Source organism: Giraffa tippelskirchi, chromosome 3 (assembly GCF_054371585.1).
Source record: "Giraffa tippelskirchi isolate mGirTip1 chromosome 3, T2T-mGirTip1v1.2.pri, whole genome shotgun sequence".
Lineage (NCBI taxonomy): Eukaryota > Metazoa > Chordata > Mammalia > Artiodactyla > Giraffidae > Giraffa > Giraffa tippelskirchi.
The window spans coordinates 18,636,792-18,660,288 of NC_137277.1; the positions used below are offsets into that span (position 1 = coordinate 18,636,792).

General features: G+C 49.5%; 1 protein-coding gene and 2 long non-coding RNA genes across 6 annotated transcripts; 2 read left to right on the top strand and 1 right to left on the bottom strand.

Moving 5' to 3' along the window:
• Positions 1–97: 97 nt before the first annotated feature.
• Positions 98–9,518, bottom strand: RUNDC3A (RUN domain containing 3A). 4 transcript variants are annotated; one of them, XM_081577184.1, is made up of 11 exons: positions 9,382–9,518; positions 5,658–5,773; positions 5,206–5,354; positions 4,934–5,019; positions 3,721–3,810; positions 3,520–3,600; positions 3,167–3,332; positions 2,894–3,051; positions 1,948–2,085; positions 1,722–1,828; positions 98–690 (listed from the first exon to the last, which is right to left on the bottom strand). In XM_081577184.1, exons 1-11 carry the CDS (start codon positions 9,486–9,488, stop codon positions 548–550), a joined length of 1,341 nt encoding a protein of 446 aa, XP_081433310.1. In that variant the 5' UTR covers positions 9,489–9,518; the 3' UTR covers positions 98–547. The 4 variants fall into 4 exon arrangements, with proteins under 4 accessions (XP_081433310.1, XP_081433307.1, XP_081433309.1 ...); XM_081577181.1 differs by having other exon boundaries at positions 5,206–5,339; positions 9,382–9,516; XM_081577183.1 differs by lacking the exon at positions 98–690 and adding an exon at positions 919–1,292 and having other exon boundaries at positions 5,206–5,339; positions 9,382–9,516.
• Positions 3,561–4,127, top strand: LOC145541255 (uncharacterized). The gene is made up of 2 exons (XR_014078900.1): positions 3,561–3,756; positions 3,964–4,127. It is a non-coding gene; the product is annotated as an uncharacterized LOC145541255 (long non-coding RNA).
• LOC145541258 (uncharacterized) lies at positions 6,788–10,565 on the top strand. The gene is made up of 2 exons (XR_014078902.1): positions 6,788–6,965; positions 9,327–10,565. It is a non-coding gene; the product is annotated as an uncharacterized LOC145541258 (long non-coding RNA).
• The last annotated feature ends 12,932 nt before the right edge of the window (positions 10,566–23,497 follow it).

The following is a 23,497-nucleotide window of genomic DNA, read 5'->3' on the forward strand; positions in this document are numbered from 1 at the left end:
GCATCACCTGGTTATGGGCCCAGCACTAACTCCACCACGTTCTGCCAACCTCAGGGCCGGGCCCCCTGTCCCAGCCCCTCCACAGACAAGGCTGCCCTCAGTCCTCTGGTTTTTATTTGCCTGGTACCCTCATAGTTGCCCCCTGCCCCCAGCCAGGGGGCTGAGGAAGGAGTGACTCCAGGGCATACACAGGGGCAGACAGAAGAGGCATAGGATGTGGGGCTGCTGAGGCTGGGCCGCCAGCCCCTGAGGAGGGTGGGGTGATGAGCGAAGGAGAGTCCGGCTGGGAGCTAATCAGGCATCGGGGTCACCGGAAGAAGCAGCTTCCTGAGGGCTCCCTGTGGCCTCGGTGCCCCTGCCTCTCGGCCCCAGCAGCCTCCCTCGGCAGCTCCGGCCTCTGTGGGTGAGAAGCTGAACTGGGCTAGAAGCAAAGGGTGTCTCCAGAGAGACTCCTGGCTGAGTGGGCAGCGTTCTCTGGAGGGTGGCCTGGGTTGGGGAGGCTCTGAGGAAGGGCGGCAGGTGGGGCTGGCGCTGCCCACGCCGCTCCTCAGCTGGGGCTCAGTGCCGGGCTGCCCTCGGGACTGTCGCTCACCAGGCACTCGTTGGATTTGAAGCTCGCCAGGGACTTGCAGCTGGGGATGGAGGCCAGGGAGCCGCAGAGGCCCAGCATGGAGGGCGTGGGGTCCTTCCCTGGGGAGAGAGGGCGGGTGAGGCCGTGTGAGTGGTGGGCGGTGCTCGGGTGCAGGCAGTGAAGGGACAGCCCTCGGGTCACCTGCCAGGAGACCCTCCTCATTCCTGGAGCACTGGCCTTTTGCAGTGAAACCCGGGAAGAGCACCTGCTGCTGTCATGCACAGAGCTGGGGACAGACACTGTATTGTAATCGTCAGTTTATGTCTCTGTCTCCCCCTGAGGGTTCATCCTCTCTTTGTCCGTTTATTAAACACGTGGTGAGCACTTGTTCGGTTCCAAGCGCGGGGGATACAGAGAGGGGACGAGACACGGTCCCTGCCCTCACGGAGCTCACAGTCTGGTGGAGAGACAGACACACGGACAATCACAGACACAGTGTGGCGGGGTTCCACGGTCCATAGCCTGCCTCATCTCAAAGAAGTTCTAGGGTCATCCAGTGCGGTGTGGATTTTAGAAAGAAAAGACAGGCAGTCCAGGCAGGCACCAGGGAAACTAGGGTGGGAAAGCCAGGTGAAGCCAGGGAGGGAGGGCAACACAAAATGCATGCGTTGAAGTCCTGGACATTCGCTTGAAGGGAGCCACTAATTTGGTTCTGAGCTTCCTGGCAGCCAAAGAGAAGGGGGAAACAACGATCAGGCAATTGGTTCATAGAGCGCAGGAAATAAGAGCAAAATAGTTAGGCAAAGAACTCCCGAAGGATCTGTGGGGCCTCTGTGGGGCCTTTGAGGATGTCATGGAGCCCTCACCATTTGCCAACACTGGTGACTGTTCTAATCAGCACCCCCATTTTACAGATGAGAAGGGCTCAGCAAGGTGGACTTAATGACCAAGCTCCCACGACCAGAGATGGCGTGGCTGGGATTTGTGCCAGCATCTGCCTGACACCCCAAACCAAGCTCTCAGTTGCTGTGCTAAGCTCCCAGGCAGGGTTGAGTGAATGAGGGAAGTGGCCAGGGCCTGACTACAAGCCCCAAGGCCTGGGCTCAGCCTTTCTGAAGTGGGTACTGGGTGCTGGATTGGGGGGGCTCACCGATGGGGCCCCAGGGCTCCTCGTCCCGCTTGCCCTCTCCCAGGCGCTGGGAGTCGGAGCTTAGACTGGCTTCAGCAGACAGGGGCTCCGTGCTCATGAAACTGTGTCTGTGGCAAAGCAGAGAGAGAGCCAGTGGGTGGACAGAGGTCCACAGCCCCTAGCGCCCCTCTTCCGTAGGAGAGGAGGGACCAGCACTGAGGCCAGGCTGAGTCTGGCTGGGGCTTACCTCCGGTAGAGCTTGGGGTTGTTGGCACCCTCGGCCCCACTGAGTGTGCCCAGTGATGGCCATTGGTTGACCAGGCGTGTGGTGAGGTCCTTGGAACCCTGGGCCAGGGGAGCGTGGTCACCAGGGATCAGACCTGTCCTGGGATGGGGAGGGGGGGTCAGGCCTGGCTGGAAGAGGGAGCAGAAGTGGGGAAGAGGGGCTCAGAGAGAGGTGGGGGGAGGGGCTAGGATTGAAACCTGGCTGGCAGAAACGGTAGGAATGTTGAGAGTCAGTGGGGCAGATCCTGGGTCAGTGGAGTGTACTGGGGGGTCACAGGGGTGATAGGAATTAGTGCACTTATGTTGGGGTTTAGCGGAATAATGAGATGTCGGGGGAGTCAGGGTGGTGGGCAGGTCAGTGCCGAGCAGTGCGGGGATCATGAAGAGTAATGGGGTGTCGAGTAATGGGGTGTCGGGATCATGCTGGGAGGCCTCAGGGTGATGAAAACGTTTAAAGAGGAACTGTTAGAAGGATGGGTAGAGGTGAGGTCAGGGGTTACTGTGGGTGATGATGCTCAGTGGGCCTACATTGCTGTTCAGATGTGTTGAACAGAGGGAATGATGCAATCATGTTGAAGGGCGTTGAATACTATTAATTAGAGATGCTTGTGAGTAATATTGGGGCTCCTGTAGTGCCGGAATCCCAGGAGTACTGTTGAGTGGCCATTCTAGCTGGTGTCGGGTAGCTGAGGGTGAAGTGGGGAGCCGGCTTGGGGCAGGGGGTGGGGCGGGTCTTACGTTGAGAATAAAGTTAGGTCGCCCGGGGAGGGGCATCTCAGAGTGGCGGTACCGGGCTCAGTGGTCTGATGTTGATGGTTGATATCAGGAAAGGTGATGTTAGAGTCAGCGGGGGCGATGTGGTCTGGGTGGCGGGGGACCGGGGTCAGGGCCGCGGCGGCGGCACTCACAGCTGCTCCTGCAGCTCCAGGATCACGCCTTCCAGCTCCCTCTTCTCCCGTTGGTTCTGCGCCGACGCCTCCTCCAGCTGCAGTTGCAGCCGCCTGTTCTCCGCCTCCAGGTCCTTCAGCTGCGACTCGCGCAGACGCACCAGCTCCTCCAGGTAGCCCTGCGGGGCGCCGGCTCAGCCCGGGCGGCGAGTTGAGGGGGTCCCCGCGGCCGCCCGCCCCGCCTTCTGCCGGGCTCGCCCCGCCCACGCCCCGCCCACGCCGCGCGCCGCGCACCTTCTGCGCGTAGACAATGCGAAACTTCTGTTCCATCTTGTGCCACTTGCTGTACCAGCTGTCCTCGTCGGTGACGAGCGGCAGGTACGGGTGCTCGGGCGAGTTGTCCTCGCTCGTGCTGCTCTCGGCGCTGTGCCGCTCCTCCTCGTCAGTCAAGTAGTCGTAGCTTGAGGGAGGGAGCAGTTACATAGCCAAGATTACACAGTTACACAGACAAGCCCCTTGGGCCGGGGGCGGCGGGGGGTGGGGGGCGGCATGCTGCCCAGACCGCTTGCCTCCCGCCCGCCATCCCCACCCCTGAGGGCGGTCGTCTGTCCGCACCCACCCACCTCCGCAACAATCGAGGTGCTCACCTCTGAGTGAACTTTAGGTAGGGCGTGTAGTCGATGACCACGGGGGTCTTCCCGTCCAGCACTTCGCCCTTTAGGCAGAAGCTGGGGGCAGAGCAGCCACAGGGTGGGGGGCAGGTATGAGAGGATGGGAGTGTGGACTTTCGCAGAGAAACAACCCCAATCCCACCATCACGGCGACCGCCACCGCCACCCAGACCCCACCTGAAGTCTATGGCGCTCAGTCCGATCAGCATCCCAGTGAGGACCGTGGCTTCCTCCCGCATCATGATGGCTCCCGAGTCGTAGAAGCGTCTGTGGGGAGGGGGGAGGTACCGGCAATGTAGTCTTCCCGGGGAGCCCCACACCTCAGGGCTTCTCCTGTTGGCTTATCACAAACCTTGCCTGGAGGAAGGAGGTATCTTTTCTCCTGCTCACCACTCACTGTGGATCTTGTCTCCCCCTCAGCCTGGGGCCCACTGGGGATAGCGCCTGTGTCTGCCACCTATCAAAACGCGTGTTCCCTGAGATACGACCTCCATCCCTCTGAACTACCCCTTCTCCACCAAGTACAGAGTCACCCAGATCCTTAAAATCAGGAAACAAGTCATAAACAGTGCTTGGCGTACAGTGAAGTTAGTCTCTCAGTCGTGTCCAACTCTTTGCAACCCCATGGACTGTAGCCCACCAGGCTCCTCTGTCCATGGGATTCTCCAGGCAAGAATGCTGGTGTGGGTTGCCATTCCCTTCTCCAGGGGATCTTCCCGACCCAGGGATAGAACCCAGGTTTCCTGCATTGTAGGCAGATTCTCTACCGTCTGAGCTACCAGGGAAGTATTTTGGCATAGAGTCGATTTTTAAAAATATATGTTAATGTGAATCCTAAAATGTGAGGACGCACCAGAGATACAGTGCCGCTAAAAACATCAGTTTGGGTGTGACCACGTGAGGGGGGTAGCGAGGCACATGTCCCCACTGTACTCATTTTCCCCTTTGGCACATCTTGCCTTGACCCTGCCTCCCAGACCCAATATCTATGCAGACCCACAGTGTATGGACCGAAACTCTGTCCCCTGGGACTCTGTAGTCCGTGGGTAGCAAGTACAGACTGCTGCTATCGTTTGCAGAGCAGGTAGAGCTGTGTGCTATAGGTCATGGAACGAGGCCAACAAGTAAAATCATATATAGTTGAGGCTTGTCCAGAGCTGTGTGCATGAGACCAGCTCTGGGGGTCATGGAGGATAATGAATTTGACTTGGAAGAGATGGTGGTGGTGCTAAAAGTGTATTCTGGGACAGGCTGGCCCAGCTGGGAAACTAGCAGTGCATGCTGGTAGTTGTAGTCCAGGTACTGAAGGTTGCTGCTAAGGATCAAGTGTGTTTAGGCAATGAATGCACACCCTGGGACTTGTGGTCCACACTGATTGAGGGAGGCTGACCTGGTGGTCCGAGTGTCCCGCAGGGCTGTGGTGATGTATTCTGACATGCGCTTCTCCATCAGTGCCACCCGGATCCATGCCCGGCCCTGGAAAGCACGTTCACTTTTACTGGCTGCCCCAGAGGGACCCATGTGTGTGCCCCTGGGTCTGGACCTCCTGTGGCCCTTCTCCCCAGTGCCTGTGGGCTGGGGCGAGGACCAAGGAGCACGCAGCCCCTCTGTATCCAGAGGAGGGAGCAGCTGCCCTGGCCCTGCCCACTGCAGGCCCCTCACCTTGGCCCGGGCAGTGCTGATGTTTTCCATGTTCTCGATGCTGCTCACACAGTTGTTGGGCACTTTGCTGCAGGCCAGGCGGATGTAGTCCCAAAAACCTCGCTGCCCGTCTGAGCTGAACCAGCTCACCGGACCTGCTGGGGCACAGGCTGAGCCAGGGCAGGGAGCGGGCTCAGCAAGACCAGGGAGTTTGGAGAGGGTCTATGTAATGGGGCATGCACGTGCATCGTGCCTACCCCAAACAGACGTACCCACACATGCATGTACACACAAGGCTCACTGCTGGGACTTGTGGGTACCCCTTGTGTTGTACCCCCCCTTCCCAGCTCTGTGCTTGAGCTTCTGTGCATGATCTACAATTGGGATCAGGGTCAATGATGGGGTTCAGACAGCCACGGAGTAGATCAGAAGGGGGTAGCTGGGAGCAATAGGGGACAGGAACCTGGACCCACCTTTGAAACGGTGGCTGAGGATCTGCTCTAAGATGGCTGCAAAATTCACAAACTCCTCGGATGAGTCATCGATGGGCTCCGTTGTGTACTTCTCCAGCAGGGTTTTCACAGAGAACCTGGGTGAGAGGGAGGGAGAAGGGGCAGTGGGGTGTCAGGTGAGAAGACAGGGTAATGGGGGTAAAAGGCAGGGTAAGAAGAGATCACCAGGAGCATGGATGTAGTAGGGAGGCAGAGGGAAAGAGGGTGGGGGACAAGTGAGGCTGTAGTGACCAGAGAGGGGCTGTGATGTGGGCGAGTAGGGTGGCAGATGGGAGATTGACAGAGTGGGTGATGGAGAGGTGACAGGCAGAGAAGGGAAGCTTCAGGAACAAGGTATGAGAGGGGAATGAAACAACAGGTAGAAGGATGAGGCACCTAGAGCCAGGGGGCCAGCCTAGAGCCTCTTCCTGATCACCCACCCTTTGGAGTTGCATTCTCTCTGTCAGAGAAGGGTGGGGGTTGGCTCGGAGGTGGGAGCTGCTTTGTGCCCCTGTCCTGAGCTGCCTTCTGCTATTGCTAGAACATTCTCCAGTCCCTTCTGGGGTGAGGGTGGGGTCACCTGTGCCAGAGCATGTGAGTTGCACCAAGCACATGGAGCGTGGGCATGCATGGGTGGCCAGGTGGACCCCCAGCACACGGATGCCCCCCTTCCCCCTTTTCCTTCCTAGCTCGGCTACCCACACACCAGCTGCCCAGAACCAGGCAGTGCAGAGCTGGGCCGGGGGAGGTGCAGGGTGCGGGTCTGACACACACAGTGGGTGGGAGGGGGTCTTGGCAGCAGATCTCTGGAAGGCGGCTTGAGGGCCTGGACACCTGGCCTCTCAGAGAGGAAGGAAGCCAAGGGAAGCCAATGGGGCTGAAAGATTGGAGCCCAGCAGCCCTCACCCTCCCTCCAATCCACTCAGAGCCTGGGCTCCCTCTGCAGTCCCTATGCCTGCAGTCTCCACCTGCCATCGCTGCAGCGGGGTGGGGCAGGGATGAGGACATGGTTCCCAGCATCCCATCATGGCCCCTCTGTGGGTGGTACATCAGGGGGGATGTATCCAGGGATATGGGGGCTGCTTGGAACCATCCTTCTTTCTCTAACCCATCCAGTCCTGTAATGTGCCCAGCGCTATACTCTGTATGTGTCATCGCATCTATCCTGACAGCCTTGGGAGGAAGGTCCTCTTAGTATCACCATCACCCCGATTTTACAGATAAGATAACTGAAGGTCTAAGAGATTGACTGATCTGCTCAAAGTCACACCGCTTGTGAGGCGTCAACAGGTATGTCTGATCCCAACGCCCTTGCTCTTTCTGGGGCCTCCTGGTGGATGTCAGGATCACTAAGGCCCCAAGCAGCCCCTGCCTCCTCCACACTCTGTCCTCCACTCCGTGCTCCAGCCTTCGAACACTGGCCTCCAAGGCTCTAGGTCAATGGCACAGCTAAGCCCACAGACTTCACTCCCTTCCCTTTGAGTTGGTCTGGCCTGAGATAAGAGTCAGGCCAGTGCTGGGGTTGTACCAGGGGAGGAAGCCTGGGTGGACTCAAATCCTGTGTCCTTGTGGTACCTTTGTGGCCTTGGACAAATCACTTAATTTCTCCAAGGCTCATCTTCCCCAAGTGCAAACAAGAATAATAGTACTTGTCTCATCAAATTTTGGCTCAAAATCCAGGAAAAGTCTGGGAGGTGAGTGAGCAAGCCATGGGGCAGTGGTGGTAAGGAACTGGGCCATTAATGGCATGGCCAGAAGGAGTCTGTGTTTTGGGCATTATCTGGACTTTATTATACAGCCCTGCTCCTGTGATATCTTCTGGTCATTTGGGTCAGACCTCAGTGGGGGCCTGCGGCTGGTTTCAGCATGGCAGCCATCTGCCATCTGTCCTCAGGGGTGCTGTGGAGCTGGTCATCGCCCCCGGGAGCCCCATGGTGTGTGCCCTGCTCAGAGGTGCAGTGGCTGCTGCAGGTTACCATGGAGACAGGGCAGCCAGGGCCCAGGGGAGCCCTCGGCCTGCTAAAGGGAACTGTTCCCGGAGCTGGAGGCGAACCACGTGACTGTGATGAGGCGGCAGGGGCCAGAAGGGTTTCTGAGCCTCTGTCATGCTCCCAATCCCCCTGCCAACTCTATCCCTCACATTCCGGCTCTAACCCCACTTCCAGTCCCCCAGAATGTCTGCTTCTGCAGCTGAGGCCCAGGGGCGTTCGTCCCTTCCCTATACTTTCAGCAGTCCCAGCTGCCCTGGCAGGCAGGAGAAAGAAGAAGAACCTAGGAGGTCAAGAGAGATGAGAGGGACAGGAAGGATGGCATCAGGATGGGCTGTTTTCGTGTGCCAGGTGCTGGACTAGGCTCCAACATGCATCATGTCATTACCATTCCTTGGTGTGGCAGTTACATCTATGATGGAGATAGTGAGACACCCAAGGCCCAGAGGGGTTAGGAGACCTCCCCAAGGTGGTACAGCTAATAACTGAAGAAGAGCCTGAACCTAGGACCGTCTGTGTTTTACACCACACTGACAGGGCCTGGGAGGTGAGCGTGGAGGCAGAGGCCTGCATTTGGGCTGGGCCACTGCCACACTCATTCCTTCTCTAATGTTCCAGGCATTTTTACAGAGGCCATGTGTGCACAGCACCATGCTAGGCACTGGGAATATAATGGTATGAGACAGGCGTAGTAGAGCTGGGTGTGCACCCAGGAACCTGGAAGAGTTGTAGGAGACAGACCCAGGGCATCAGGTGGGCACTGATTTCTGGGGGAAGGAGCAAGGCTGGTATGCAGGCAGGTGTGGCTGGCCAGGGAAGACAGCTGAGCCCTCAGAGGTGGTGTGGGGCAGAGGGGAGATTGCAGGTGGAGAAGACACCTGGCAGGGGGCTCCGAGGGGGAGAGATGAGTGCAGGTGGGGGCTGAGGACTGGTCATTCCTGGCTTCAGGGCAGGGAGAGTGAGCCACTGCAGGGCTGGGGAGTGGGAAGGTTCACTTTCTGGGCCCCAAGAAAGCGGGCAAGTCTTCCCAACACTGCGACAACCCCACCCTTGGGAACCAAGTGCTTGGCCCTCCCAATCTCCTCCCCTTGAACCCAGGAGAACCTAGCTTCTGCAGTCAGGCCCTCAGTCCTTCCCACCACGGGGGCAGTGCTGTGCCTTCACTGGATGGATTCCAGGACTTCACCTACATGCCCGGTTGACCCTGCCATGGGTTGCAACTGCCCAGAGATGGAGGAGGGCACCACCCCTGCTCCAGGATTTGACCATTGGGAAATCTCCCAGAAAAGCCGTACCCCAGAGAGGCCAGGTTAGCAGGGGTGGGAGTGAGGACATGCTTGGAGGGCGTTCATTCCCCTCTCCCATCAGTTCTCCTCTGCCCACCCAGCTCCCGCCCCCAGCAAGGGAGCCAGCCCTCCCCACCCCTCCCCCTCACAGACAATGTCACTTCCTGGTTCTCACAGGAAGCTGCAGTGCCAATTAAACACCCCTCACCCTCCAGGCCCCAGGCTGGGCACAGGCCTTGCCTGGCCTGGCCTGGAAGGGTAGGGACCAGACCTCCAGACCCTCTGCAAGCCTGGGGCTGAGGATAGCGGACGCGCGCTCCTCTTAACCCTCTGTTGCCTCCCCTTTCTTCGCGTCTGCTGTGCATCCTCGCATCCAGCTGGCCCCGTCGCCTCTCCTTGACCACCCCACCCCCGCCCGCCGGCGGTGCCCACCTGCACACGGTAATCAGGTTCCTGCGCTCCACGGCCACATTGCGGGAAGACGCTTTCTTGGAGGACAACCCCAGAGCCATGGTGGTCTGGACAAAGCTCGCTTCCATCCAGATGTGTGGCCACTGCTGCCGCCGCCAGCTGCCCCTCGCCCTGCCCGGCGCCCCGGCCCGCCCCCCCTCGCCGGATCACCGCTGGGCCCTCTGCCCGCCGGGGCACGTCGATCCCTCCACGGCCATCCTCCAGCCTCTGCGCGTGTTGCCCGGCCCCCTGGCTCCCTCCCCCGGCGGTGATTCCGAAGCAAAACAAGGCCGGGGAGGGAACTCTCCGAGGTGCTGAGCCGGGGCCCGTCACCCCCTCCCCTAGCCGCCCGCCCCCCTCGGCCGGTGACGTCAAAGCCCTCGAGCCCCGCCCCCCGGCAGGCCGGGGACCAATCCGCAGAGGGTGCAGGATTTGGGGGGGAGGGGAGAGGGCAGGGGCCTCTGGGAGCGCCTAGAGGGTCCCAGGGAGAGGCAGCGATTGGAAGGAAGAAAGGGGGCTTCTGGCTTGCCTTCCACCCCCAGGCTCAGAGCCCAGGACCCCACGTCTCGCGTCTCGGCGTCCCGAAGCCTCTACTCCCTTGTTTCTGACCTCTGATCTGTGGTGTCTATCTCAGATGTCTTCTCATTTCTCCTCGCCTTTATCCGGGCCCCTTCCGCCCACCCATAGTCTATCGGCATTCCCAGCGAGGCCAGGCCAAGTCTGCGTCCAGAGCGCGCAGGTGGCCCTACCCTGTCGACCGTGGAGACCAAGGAGCAGTCGGAAACTGCGTATCTGTCTGCCCCCGGGCTTGGTTAGTCTGCACCAGCCGGCGGAGTCCACCGCTCTAGTGTGGGGGATGGGAATCCAGAATAAGCCGTAGGAGCCCTGCGCCTGGGACCCCCGGGACAATGAGTGGAGAGTAGACTGGCAGCCAAGGGCCTGGGCTCTGTGGAGGTTCCCAGCAGTAGAGCTGATGCCCACAGTGGTGCCAAGTAACTGCTTCTGAGTCCTACCTCCTCACACTACCCCAGAGGCAGCTGGTTTGAGGATTGGCTGCCAGAATTGCTGCAGGGTGCCATCAACCCTCTCTTCAAGGCCAGAAAAGCTGGTTGCATCCATTTTCCGTGTTTGTGTTTTTTAAATTGAAGTATAGCTGATTTACAGTGCTGGTTGCATCTTTTAGGTGGTTGCATCTTTTAGGGAAGGTGGGGGAAACAGAGGGACAGTCTGGCTCCATACTACCCATTGCTCTCTCACATCACTGCTCCACATGCTCCATTCCTCTATTTAACCTGTTCTCTTTCAACCACTGAAATCCCTAGCTCCCACAGAAAGGCTTTCTGTGTTGATCACAAAAGCTTCACCCAGTTTCTCCATCTGGCCTCAGGAATGTCCTTTCTCCAACTCTGCCCACTTTCTGGGTTGACTCTGCTCGATAGTGGCTGGTCAGTTTCTCCACATTGATCCAGATGGGCACCCACATCTGAAAATGACCAGCAGGCAGGGACCCTCCATTAGCACAAACAGAGGAGGGAGAGATGCAAGACCTATAGAAATTCCCAATCTTGGTCTGACTCCCTGAGATCTGACTCCAGCACAGATCTGCTCACTCAACCTCAGCCTCAATTCTTGGCTTCCAGGGCCTCAGACTTAGTCTTTTCAGTCCTTCCTCTCTGCTTTTTCCCTCTTGCCTCACGTTCGTCTTCCTTCCTCCAGATTCATTGCCAGGGGCAATCATGATGTTTGTTCTTTTGTTTTTCAATTGCAAGATATATCAGATGCGTGGAAGAGCACCTAAATCACATATGTGTAGCTTAAAGAATATTTACAAAGCACACAGCTATGTCATAGCCTCAATGATCAAGAAATAGGACATTATCAGCCCCACAGGGCCTCTCATAATGCTTTTCCCAGATCTCATCTTCATCCATCCCTGTGAGAGATAACCACTATCCAGACTTTTGCAATGAGCATTTTCTTTCTTTTCTTTATAGTTTTACCACCTACACATCCATCAGTAAAAAAAATACAGTTCAATGTTGCCAGTGGTTAGGCTTTGAAGAAATGGAGTCATACTGTATGAATTCAGTTGTAATTTGCTTCTTTCAGTATCACATTAGGGAGATTCATTTCCCCAGTATACTATCCCAGTGTATATCTCTACTATAATTTATCTGTTTTACCATTGAGGGTCACTTTGTGCACCAGACAGGGCCAGGTCAGAAAAACAGAAACCATATGATGTATTTGAAATAGACGAGATTTGGTCACAGTGGAAGACTAAAAAAGCGAAAAGAGAATGAGAGCACAGACAACATGGAAGCAGTGGAACTCATAACTAGAGAAAGCAGCAGGGCTGAGAGAACACAGGGGAAGAGGTGGGAGCCCACAGGTAGGGCTCAGATTCAGCCAGAGCCACCAGTGGTGTGCCGCATGCCACCTACAAAAAGAGCCATCTAGAAAGCTGGTTCTCAGAATACAGAAAAAAGCTGAAGTTCTCAGAATACAGAAAAAAGCTGAAGGCTGGAGCCAACTTCCAATGACAGAGTGACCCTGAACAAAACCTCTCAAACAGGAAGAGGTCTCTTCCCTTCTCCTCCTGCCTTCCATCTCCCTCTAGTGCCTCCCATTAGAACCTAACAGGAAGTCAGTTAGTAATGAAGTCTGGGCAACAAATTTGCAGAGTTTTTCTCTCCCCTACCAGCATCAGTGAAAAGAGAGTCATGAAGAATGAATTTGGAGCAGAAAAGTGTTAGTGTTAGTCATTCGGTCATGTCCGACTCTTTGCAACCCCATGATTTGTAGCCTGCCAGGCTCCTCTGTCCATGAAATTCTCTAGGCAAGAATACTGGAATTGCCATTCCCTTCTCCAGGGGATCTTCCCAACCCAGGGATCCAACCCGGGTCTCCCACATTGCAGGCAGATTCTCTACTGTCTGAGCCACCAGGGAAAGCAAGAAGTAAATAACCCGCACAGAAAAAGCAGGGACCTTCTGCTCAGCATGTGCTTTTCTATACATGTTTTCTATACCTTTTTTTCTATACCTTTTCTATACATGTTTGAACAATAACAACTTCATGCCTTTGCCCATTAAGATGCAATTGTCCAAAAAAAAAAAAAAGATGTAATTGTCTTTGGCCGTTGGTACAAAGGTCTGTGCTCTAGCACCCTCCCCACAAAGTGGAGTTGCAAAGCCTCTGCAGTAACGATATCCATCTCTGGGTGATGATAACACCTTTCTGAGTTCAGCCACATTTTCTCCTTTGTTGTTGTTTAGTCGCTGTCATGTCTGACCCCTTTGAGACCCCATGGACTGTAGCCCACCAGGCTTCGATATCCACGGGATTTCCCAGGCAAGAATACTGGAGTGAGTTGCCAATTCCTTCTCTAAGGGACTCTTCCTGGCCAGGGATCAAACCCACATCTCCTGCATTGGCAGGTGGATTCTTTACCACTGAGCCCCAGGGAAACATTTTTCTCTAAAGAGAAATATTTTTCTCTAAAGGAACCTAAAGGCTAAATAATAAAGCTCACTACAAACAACAATCCTTTTATAAGATAATAAAGGAAAGGAAGGAAGGAAAAATTATATATATATGTATATATATATATATATATACACACACACACACAGAGTATATAATATCAAACAAGCAAGCAAGAAAATACCCATAACTTATACAGTCCTTATTTCTGTAACTGGTTAGAAGTTGATATTTATAATTTCCTGTTCCATTACTCATTTCATTTTCACTTTGCCCTTAGCCAGCACCTCAGTTAGCTGTTGTTTTTTAAACCATGTCAGGTGACCACTTCATTCGTGAAGAATCAAGATCCTCAGAATTGGATTGCTGTCAGTTGAGTGGAACCATTGTTGTGTCTAGTGAAAGGATTCCTCCCCTTGGTGTAGCAGATGTTATCAGCATCCCTCCCATACTCCCTAAGCACTGGAGTACAGTGGACAAACTTCCAGCTGCCAGAAACTGCAACGCTACCCAAGGGCTCTCTCTGGTCACTGAAGCTGTACTACTCAGATGCTAGGCAGGCAGAACATTCTGAGGAATTCTACTCCCATCTTCAGCAACCCTCAGGCAATAACTGATGGTGACTGGTGGATAAATACCTCAGTTCTCTCAGCCATCTGGTGGGATAGTCCTGAGACTTCATCATTACTGGCTTCCTGAGTCCCCAGCAGGACTAAGTTCCAGTCCACATGCTTAATTTCCTTGATAGTGCAGCCTTTATCATCCTCCTTCTCTTTTCTGTGTCACTTTCTCACTTACTTGGAGGTAGTTCCTCATGTGTGTGCATGCTAAGTCACTTCAGTCATGTCTGACTCTTTGCGACCCTCTGAACCGTAGCCCACCAGGCTCCTCTGTCCATGGGATTCTCTAGGCAAGAATACTGGAATGGATTACCATGCCCTCCTCCAGGGGATCTTCCCAACCCAGGGATATTACCTCTCCTGCATTGGGAGGTGGGTTCTTTACCACTAGCATCAGTTCTCAAATGTGGGAATTCCCTGGTAGTCTAGTGGTTAGGACTCTGCACTTCCACTGCAGGGAACTTGGATTCTATCCCTCATCGGGGAACTAAATTTTTTATATGCCTCATGGCATGGCCAAAACAAAACAAAACCAAAAAAAAAAACTCAAAAAATGTACATGCCTTCAAATCTTCAACTGAGGTTTTATTCCTAGGGGGACCTCCCTCCCCTGCCAAACCCAGTTGGTATCTAAAGTGATCCTAAGAAGCAGATCCCCTGCATGGGATTCTGGAATTGGATCACTCACCATCCAAACGACAACAAGAATTCCATGGCTGGGGTAAGTAGAGTGCTGATACCCAGAGCACCAGCACGATTACTAAAGCTCTCACCCTGGTGAATATAGGGACACACCACCTGTGCATATCTCTAGTAATTGTGATATGGGAGGGAGATGGGAATTAGAAGGATTGTGGAGTCAGTCAGTCATTGGTAAATGCCATCGAATTGCTAAAAGAAAAAAACATAACAGACCCACAATGGCTATTAACTCAGGATACAGTGTAAAACCCAGGAGTCTTCTAGGGCAGCACTCAAGGAAGTTCTCATCTGTAGCCAGTGTGGCTACACTGTGCTGAAAATCAATCCCACGTTGCTGTGAAAGAAGCAAGAGGGAGGGAAGGGGTGGGACACTGAGACCTGGTATGGAAACATCTGTTCTAGAATCCCCACATTATACTGAACCAATAGGGCCAGCAGACGTGGCCTCTCTCCCTTGATAGAAGAGAGCAGTGCCTCCTTGCCAGATAAGATGCAAAGTCCTCACAAGATGATACTTGTTTTCTTCAAGATCTGGCCCTGATCCCACTCCAGGATTCTAGAGACATGACCATGGGCAAGTCTCAACCTGGAACAAGTGGGGAAGTACTATCCTAGCTAAAGGGAGAAAGGGATTATTCACCAAAAAGTGCTGCAGGCTCTGGCTAAGGTAGCAGCAGAAATTGGGAGAACATGCTTGAGAACAGTTCTTGAGGGTGTTGGCCTAGGGTCAGGGAGTGGAATAAAAGGCTGGAGAGTGGAGAGTTTATATTGGTCTGGGATACTCTACCATGACTAAGCATTTAATATTTTAAAGCCCTAGCAAGGACATCTGAAGCCAGTTGCAATATGATACTTGGATAGAGCCTCAAAGTTTGGAGGAAGCCATCAGTTCAGTTCAGTTCAGTTGCTCAGTCATGTCTGACTCTTTGCGACCCCATGAGCTGTAGCACACCAGGCCTCCCTGTCCAACACCAACTCCTGGAGCCCACCCAAACTCATGTCCATTGAGTCGGTGATGCCATCCAACCATCTCATCATCTGTCGTCCCCTTCTCCTCCTGCCCTCAATCCTTCCCAGCATCAGGGTCTTTTCCAATGCGTCAGCTCTTTGCATCAGGTGGTCAAAGTATTGGAGTTTCAGCTTCAACATCAGTCCCTCCAATGAACACCCAGGACTGATCTCCTTTAGGATGAACTTGTTGGATCTCCTTGCAGTCCAGGGGACTCTCAAGAGTCTTCTCCAACACCACAGTTCAAAAGCATCAATTCTTCGGTGCTCAGCTATCTTCACAGTCCAACTCTCACATCCATACATGACTACTGGGAAAACCACAGCCTTGATTAGACGGACCTTTGTCAGCAAAGTAATGTCTCTGCTTTTTAATATGCTGTCTAGGTTGGTCATAACTTTCCTTCCAAGGAGTAAGCTTCTTTTAATTTCATGGCTGCAATCACCATCTGCAGTGATTTTGGAGCCCCCAAAAATAAAGTCTCTCACTGTTTCCACTGTTTCTCCGTCTATTTGCCATGAAGTGATGGGACCAGATGCCATGATCTTAGTTTTCTGAATGTTGAGCTTTAAGCCAACTTTTTCACTCTCCTCTTTCACTTTCATCAAGAGGCTCTTTAGTTCCTCTTCACTTTATGCCATAAGGGTGGTGTCATCTGCATATCTGAGGTTATTGCGTGGCACAGGAGGAAACCATGTGTTACAGCAAGTGAGGTGGAGATGCTAGCATTTCCTTGACAGAGTACTGGGGAAAGGTCAAAAGGTTCAGAAAGATGAGCTCACCAGAATGAAATTATTATCATCATATATATAAGACTAGAGAGCCCTCCAGCTTCCTGTGTTCCTCATGAGGACCCAAAGACACTCCCTTAAATAAAGTGAGGAGATATGTGCTTTATTGGGACTTTCCTAGCAGTCCAGTGGTTAAGAATCTGCCTGTCAATGCAGGGTACACTGGTTCTATCCCTGGTGCAAAAGATTCCACATGCAGTGGGGCAATTAAGCCCATGCGCCGCAACTACTGAGTCCTTGTGCTGCAACTGCTGAGGCCCAAGAGCCTAGAGCCTGTGCTCCAAAACAAGGAAAGCCACTGCAAGAAGTCCACACCCCACAACTAGACAGTAGCCCCTGCTCACCGCAACTAGAGAAAGCCCACACACAGCAATAAAGGGCCTGTGTGCCACATCAAAGACTCAGTGCAGTCAATAATAAAATTTAACCAAAAAAAAAAAGAAACGTGCCAGTTGTTGGAGAGACACTGGCATCATTTGCCCCTCAGTAGGGGCTATTCTCTGCAGGTCAAAGTTGATAGTAGTGGACATGGCTGTGGAACAGGGCTTCATAAAGTCAATGGGTATGACAGGAACCCAGAACAGAGGCCAGGTGATGGCACTTAGTCATCAGAGTCAAGGTGGATGTAATTATCATATGTGCAAAAAACCAAAATGGAAAACTGCAATCTACTGTGATCGCTAATGGTCTTCACACGGAAGACTATGGTCTTCCTAGGTAGGTGGACAGCCAATGAGGGTATTTCTAGATTTATACAACCAAAAACAAGTTGAGATGTCTATGGTGGTCCAGTGGGTAAGACTACTTGCTCCCAATGCGGGGGCCCTGGGTTTAGTCCCTGGTCAGGGAACTAAATTCTACATGCCGTAATTTAGAGTTTGCATGCGTTAACTCAAGATTCCACATGCCTCAACGAAGATTGCAGATCCCGTGTGCCTCAACTGAGACTTGGCACAGCCAAATAAATAATTTTTTAATATAAAAAGCAAGAATGTGTAAACAGAAGGCTGATGTCAGCCACTGTGAAGGAAAAAACACAATCCACCACCCAGTTTCCAGACCCTAGCCATTTTTCAGCTACAGAATCCATTAATCAAAGGGGAGGACCGTGCCCTTCAGGAAGAATCTTGGAATGCCACAACAAGCTTATATCCTAATAATTATCTCACTCCTCCAAAGCCATTTCTCAGAGCAACTGTACACTAGTGAAAGACTCAGCTCTTTCAAGGCTTTTGGGTACAGGATCTGAGCTGACAGATATTAGGGGGATCAAAATGCCATCATGGGCATGTATTAGAGTGGGGGCATCCAGAGGCCAAGTGATGAAAGGAGACCTGGCAAAGTCATTCCCACAGTGGGTCCAATAGGCCCACAGACTCACCTGGTGGTTAGTTTCCTGGTCCCTGAATGTGTAACTGAAATAGATGTACTTGGGAGAAAGCAGAACCCCCATATTGGTTTCCTGAAACAAGAACCATCAAAGTAGAAAAGACCAAGTAGGAAGTACCCCCTACCCCTGCCAAGATATTAAATCAGAAGCACTACCACATCCCAGGTGGAATGACAATGATTACAGTCAGTCACAAAGGATGCAGCTTAAGCTGGGACACCGGCCACAGTGAAAGATCCCGTATGATGCAATAAAATCTCGCTTGCAGCAACCCAATGCAACCAAATAAATAAATATTTATTTTTTAAAAAAGAAGTCTTTCTTATTTTGAGGTTATGATATTTTTTTCTTAAACTATCTTACAAGAGTTTTGTAGTGTTGTTTTACTTCAAAGTCTGTAATTTACTTGGAGTACATTTTGTGTATGGTGTGAGGTGGGGATCCAATTTCAGTTTGATCCAGCTCCATTCATGATTTTTTTTTAAAGTACTTTCCCCACTGCTTTTCTGTCTCTAATCAAGTATCTGTATATGTGTGGGTCTGTTTCTCAGCTCTGTGTTCTGCTTTAGTGGTCTTTTTGTCTATCCTTCCACCAAATTATAATGTCTTACTTATCAAAACTTTATAATAAGTCTTAAGGGATGGTAGGGCAAGTCCTGCAGTCTTATTTATTCTTCTTTAAGTGTGTCTTGATTTTTCTTGGCCACTTGTGTTTCCCTTGTGTTTTGGTGCAACAAAAACAAGCTTTACTGAAGTATGACTGACAAATTAAAAACTGGGGATTAAAAACTAAACTTAATAGGATATATATTGGAATTGTAATTATACTGAATCTGTAGCTTAATTTGTATAAAACTGACATCTGTATAATTCTGAGTCTTCCAATCATTGGATACAGTATATTTCTCTTTTTACTTAGTTCATCTTAAAAATTTATCAATAAAATTTTCTCATTTTCTTCAAAGAAGACTTCTACATACTTTGTTAGGTTTATTATAGGTTATTCATAAGTTTTATGCTATTTTGAAAGGTACTTTGTCAAAATTTCATTTTTGAATTCTTGCTTGTGTAGATGAACAGTTGATGGGGTTTTTTTTATCGTGCGAAAATATATATATAACACAAAAGTTGCCATTTTAACTATTTTTCAGTGTACAATTCAGTGGCATTAATTACACTCACAATGTTATGCAAACCATCGCTACTATCTATTTCCAAAATATTTCCATCACCCTTCATCAGGCTGCTACGAACATTTGGGTACAAGTATCTGTTTGAGTCCCTGTTTTCAACTCTTTTGAATTGCTGTGTCATATGGTAATTCTATGTTTAACTTTTTGAGGAGCAGCCAAACTGTTTCCACAGTGGCTGAAACATTTTGCATTCTCAGTAACATAGGAGGGTTCCAATTTCTCTACAGCCTCACCAATACTTACTATCTTTCATTTTTCGTAATAGGCCTCCTGGAAGGTGTGAAGTGGCATCTCATTGTGGTTCAGATTTCTGTTTTATTAATACCTAATGATGTTGAGGATCTTTTCATATTTATTGGCCACCTGTGTATCTTCTTTGGAGAAATATCTGTTCGTGTATCTTGACCATTTTTAAATTGGGTTGTTTGTGCAATTAACTTTTAAGCTGATTCTTTTAATTTATTAAGCATTTTTATAAATTGAAATAATTTATCTGTAACAATTTTTCTTGTTACATGATCAGATTTTTTGCAAATAATAGGTTTCTCTTTCTCACCAAATAACAAGCATTCTTGTCCAGTTTCTGACCTCAGAGGGAAAGATTTCAATCTTAGATATGATGTTTGCTATGGATCATCGAAAAAGCAAGAGTTCCAGAAAAACGTCTATTTCTGCTTTATTGACTATGCCAAAGCCTTTGACTGTGTGGATCACAATAAACTGGGGAAAATTCTGAAAGAGATGGGAATACCAGATCATCTTACCTGTCTCTTGAGAAACCTGTATGCAGGTCAGGAAGCAACAGTTAGAAATGAACATGGAAAAACAGACTGGTTCCAAATAGGAAAAGGAGTACGTCAAGGCTGTATATTGTCACCCTGCTTATTTAACTTATATGCAGAGTACATCATGAGAAACGCTGGGCTGGAAGAAACACAAGCTGGAATCAAGACTGCCGGGAGAAATATCAATAACCTCAGATATGCAGATGACACCACCCTCATGGCAGAAAGTGAAGAAGAACTAAAGAGCCTCTTGATGAAAGTGAAAGAGGAGAGTGAAAAAGTTGGCTTAAAGCTCAACATTCAGAAAACTAAGATCATGGCATCCGGTCCCATCAGTTCATGAGAAATAGATGGGGAAACAGTGGCTGATTTTATTTTTTGGGGATCCAAAATCACTGCAGATAGTGATTGAAGCCATGAAATTAAAAGAAGCTTACTCCTTGGAAGGAAGGTTATGACCAACCTAGATAGCATATTTAAAAGCAGAGACATTACTCTGCCAACAAAGGTCCGTCTAGTTAAGGCTATGGTTTTTCCAGTGGTCATGTATGGATGTGAGAGTTGGACGGTAAAGAAAGCTGAGCACCGAAGAATTGATGCTTTTGAACTGTGGTGTTGGAGAAGACTCATGAGAGTCCCTTGGACTGCAAGGAGATCCAACTAGTCCATCCTAAAGGAGATCAGTCCTGGGTGTTCATTGGAGGGACTGATGTTGAAGCTGAAACTCCAATACTTTGGTCACCTCATGTGAAGAGTTGACTCATTGGAAAAGACCCTAAAGCTGGGAAGGATTGGGGGCAGGAGGAGAAGGGGCGACAGAGGATGAGGTGGTTGGATGGCATCACTGACTCGATGGACATGGGTTTGGGTAAACTCCAGGGGTTGGTGATGGACAGGGAGGCCTGGCGTGCCGCGATTCAGGGGGTCTCAAAGAGTCAGACACGACTGAGCGACTGAACTAAACTGAACTGATAGGCTTTTTATAAATATCTCTAATCGAGTTATAGAAGTTCCCTTCTATTCTTAATTTGCTCAAAATGTTAATCATTAATGGGTGGCAATATTATCAAATACTTTCTCTGTTTCTGAGATGAATATATGGTTTTAATTCTTTATTCCTGTTCACGTGGTTCAGTTCAGTTCAGTCGCTCAGTCGTGTCCGGCTCCTTGCGACCCCATGAATCGCGGCACACCAGGCCTCCCTGTCCATCACCAACCCCTGGAGTTTATCCAAACCCACGTCCATCGAGTCGGTGATGCCATCCAACCATCTCATCCTCTGTCGTCCCCTTCTCCTCCTGCCCCCAATCCTTCCCAGCATTAGGGTCTTTTCCAATGAGTCAGCTCTTCTCATCAGGTGGCCAAAGTATTGGAGTTTCAGCTTCAACATCAGTCCCTCCAAAGAACACTCAGGACTGATCTCCTTTAGGATGGACTGGTTGGATCTCCTTGCAGTCCAAGGGGCTCTCAAGAGTCTTGTCCAACACCACAGTTCAAAAGCATCAATTCTTCATGTGGAGGATTAGATTAATTGATTTTTCTAATGTTACTAAACTCTATATCTGGGATAACCCATTTGGTCATGATGTATTACCTTTTTCTTTTATTAGCAGTTTGTTAATGTTTTATTCATTTAGGACTTTTGAATTTATGTTCATGAGTAAGACTGACTTGTTATTTTTCTTCCTTGTACCTTCCATGCCAGGCTTAGGTACTAAGAATATGTTAAATGATATGTTTTCTATAATCTGGAGTCATTTGTGACTGTTTGGAAGTATTTCCTTCTTGACTATATGATTGAATTCAGTGATGAAGTTCTCTGATCATGAAATTTGCTTTGTGGGAATATTTTTGACTGCTTATTCAATTTATTTTATGATTGTAAACTATGTAGGTATTCTATTCTTTTTCAATCCTAGAAGGTTTTTGTCAGTTAATTTCTCCATTATAAAATGAGCATTACTGAAGTATAATTTACATACAATAAGTGCACCTAGGTTAACTGGACCAGTCAATGAGTTCTGACCAACACATATACCCACTGTTAAGACAGGGAATATTTCCATCACTGGGAAAGTCTATTTAGTGCCTCTTCCTAGTCAACCCTCTGCCCAACCCCAATCCCAGGCAACTATTTATCTACTCCCTGTTGCTGTAGATTCGGCTTTTTTAGAATTTCATCTAAAAGGAATCATGGATTTGCTACGTTGTGTGTGGCTTATCATACTCAGCACAACATTTTGGAAATTCATTCATGTTGTTAATTCATTACTTGTGTGCTAAGTTGCTTCAGTCATGTCTGACTCTTTGCGACCCTATGGACATTAGCCCACCAGGCTCCTCTGTCCATGGGATTCTCCAGGCAAGAAAACTTGAGTGGGTTGCCATGCTCTCCTCCAGGAGATCTTCCCCACCCAGGGATCGAACCTGCGTCTCTTACATCTCCTGCATTGGTGGGTTCTTTACCACTAGCACCTAGCACTATGTAATATTCTATTATATAAATGTACTGCAATTTAGTTGTCCATTCACTTGTTGCTGGACTTTAGGATTTTTTCAATTCTTTTTACTAGTATAAGTTTCTAAAAATGGCATTGTATAAAGTATTGTGTAATGAGGTGTTTTCATTCCAGTTGGGTAAATACCTAGAAGTGGAATCACCGGGTCACGTGAGAAGTACATATTTACATTTGTAAGAAACTCCCAGACTTGCAAAGTAGTTGTACCATTTTACATACTCATCATCAATGTAGGGGAGGTCTAGTTATTTCACATACTCCCCAATATCCAATATTTTTACTCTCTTTTTAAAATTTATTTTATTGAAGTCTAGTTGATTTATAATGTTGTATTAATTACTGCTGTACAGCCAAGTGATTCAATTACACATATATATACATTTTTTCATTACGATTTATCGTAGGCAATTGAATACAGCTCCCTGTGCTATACAGTAGGACTTTGTTATTTATCCATTCTATTTATTATTCTTTTTAATTTTAGTCATTTCAGTAGCTCAGTGTGGTTCTTCTTTATTGAAGTGCAATTTACATACAGCAAAATGTTTTGATTTTAATCACTGTCATTTAATCATTTAATAAATACATGCACTCATGTATCCCACACACCAATTAGGACACAAAACATTTCCATCACTCCCAGGAAGTTCTTCTCTGCCTCTTCCCAGTCAATCCCCACCATCACCAGAAGCAACCACTGATTTGATTTCTAGGACCACAGACTTGTTTTCCTTATTCTAGAACTTTCTACAAATGGAATCACATAATAAATACTCTTTGGCACTGGCTTTTTCCCTTCAGTATAAACTTTTTGAGATTCATTAATGCTGTAGTATGTATAAGTAATTTGTTTATTTTTATTGATGAGAAATGTACCACAGTTTGTCCATTCAGTCCCTTATTGAAGACATTTGAGCTGTTTCCAGCTTTTTGGCTACTGTGAAAAAAACTTCCATGAACATTCTCATTAAAGTTTTTTGTAGACATATATTTTATTTCTCTTAGATAAATACCAAGAGCGTGTGAATGAATCACAAGATAAGTATATGATTGACGTGATTAACTTTTAAGAAACTGCCAAACTGTTTTTCAAAGTGATTTTTCCATTTGTACAATGTACACACGTGTAAGATTGTTCCATCTCCTTTCTGACACTTGGTGTTCTCAATCTTTTTTTTGGCCATGCCATGTGGCTTGTGAGATCTTAGTTCCCCAACAAATGATTGAACCTGGACCCACAACAGTAATTAGTCATCATTAGATGTTTTTTCATGAGCTTATTAGCCCATTGTGCATTTTCTTTTGCAAAGTGTCCAGGTCTTTCATTAACATTTTGATTGACCTATTTACCTCTTTTTATAATTGAATTGCAGGGGTTCTTTATGTATTCTAGACGCAAATCTTTTGTCAGATAAAAGTATTGCAAACATTTTCACCCAGACCATGATTTGCTGTAAGGACTGCTGCTGCTGCTGCTAAGTCGCTTCAATTGTATCCGACTCTGTGCGACCCCATAGACGGCAGTCCACCAGGCTCCTCCACCCATGGGATTTTCCAGGCAAGAGTACTGGAGTGGGTTGCCATTTCCTTCTCCAATGCATGA

What these genes read in the sequence shown, in the direction of transcription:
- RUNDC3A (XM_081577184.1), bottom strand. Translation starts at nt 9,488, where the DNA reads ATGGAAGCGAGCTTTGTCCAGACCACCATGGCTCTGGGGTTGTCCTCC. An exon ending in CCTCAGCCACCGTTTCAAAG is followed by an intron (nt 5,355 to 5,657) that starts GTGGGTCCAGGT and finishes GCCCTGGCTCAG; the next exon opens with CCTGTGCCCCAGCAGGTCCG. An exon ending in GGAGCCCTGGGGCCCCATCG is followed by an intron (nt 691 to 1,721) that starts GTGAGCCCCCCC and finishes CTCTCTCCCCAG; the next exon opens with GGAAGGACCCCACGCCCTCC.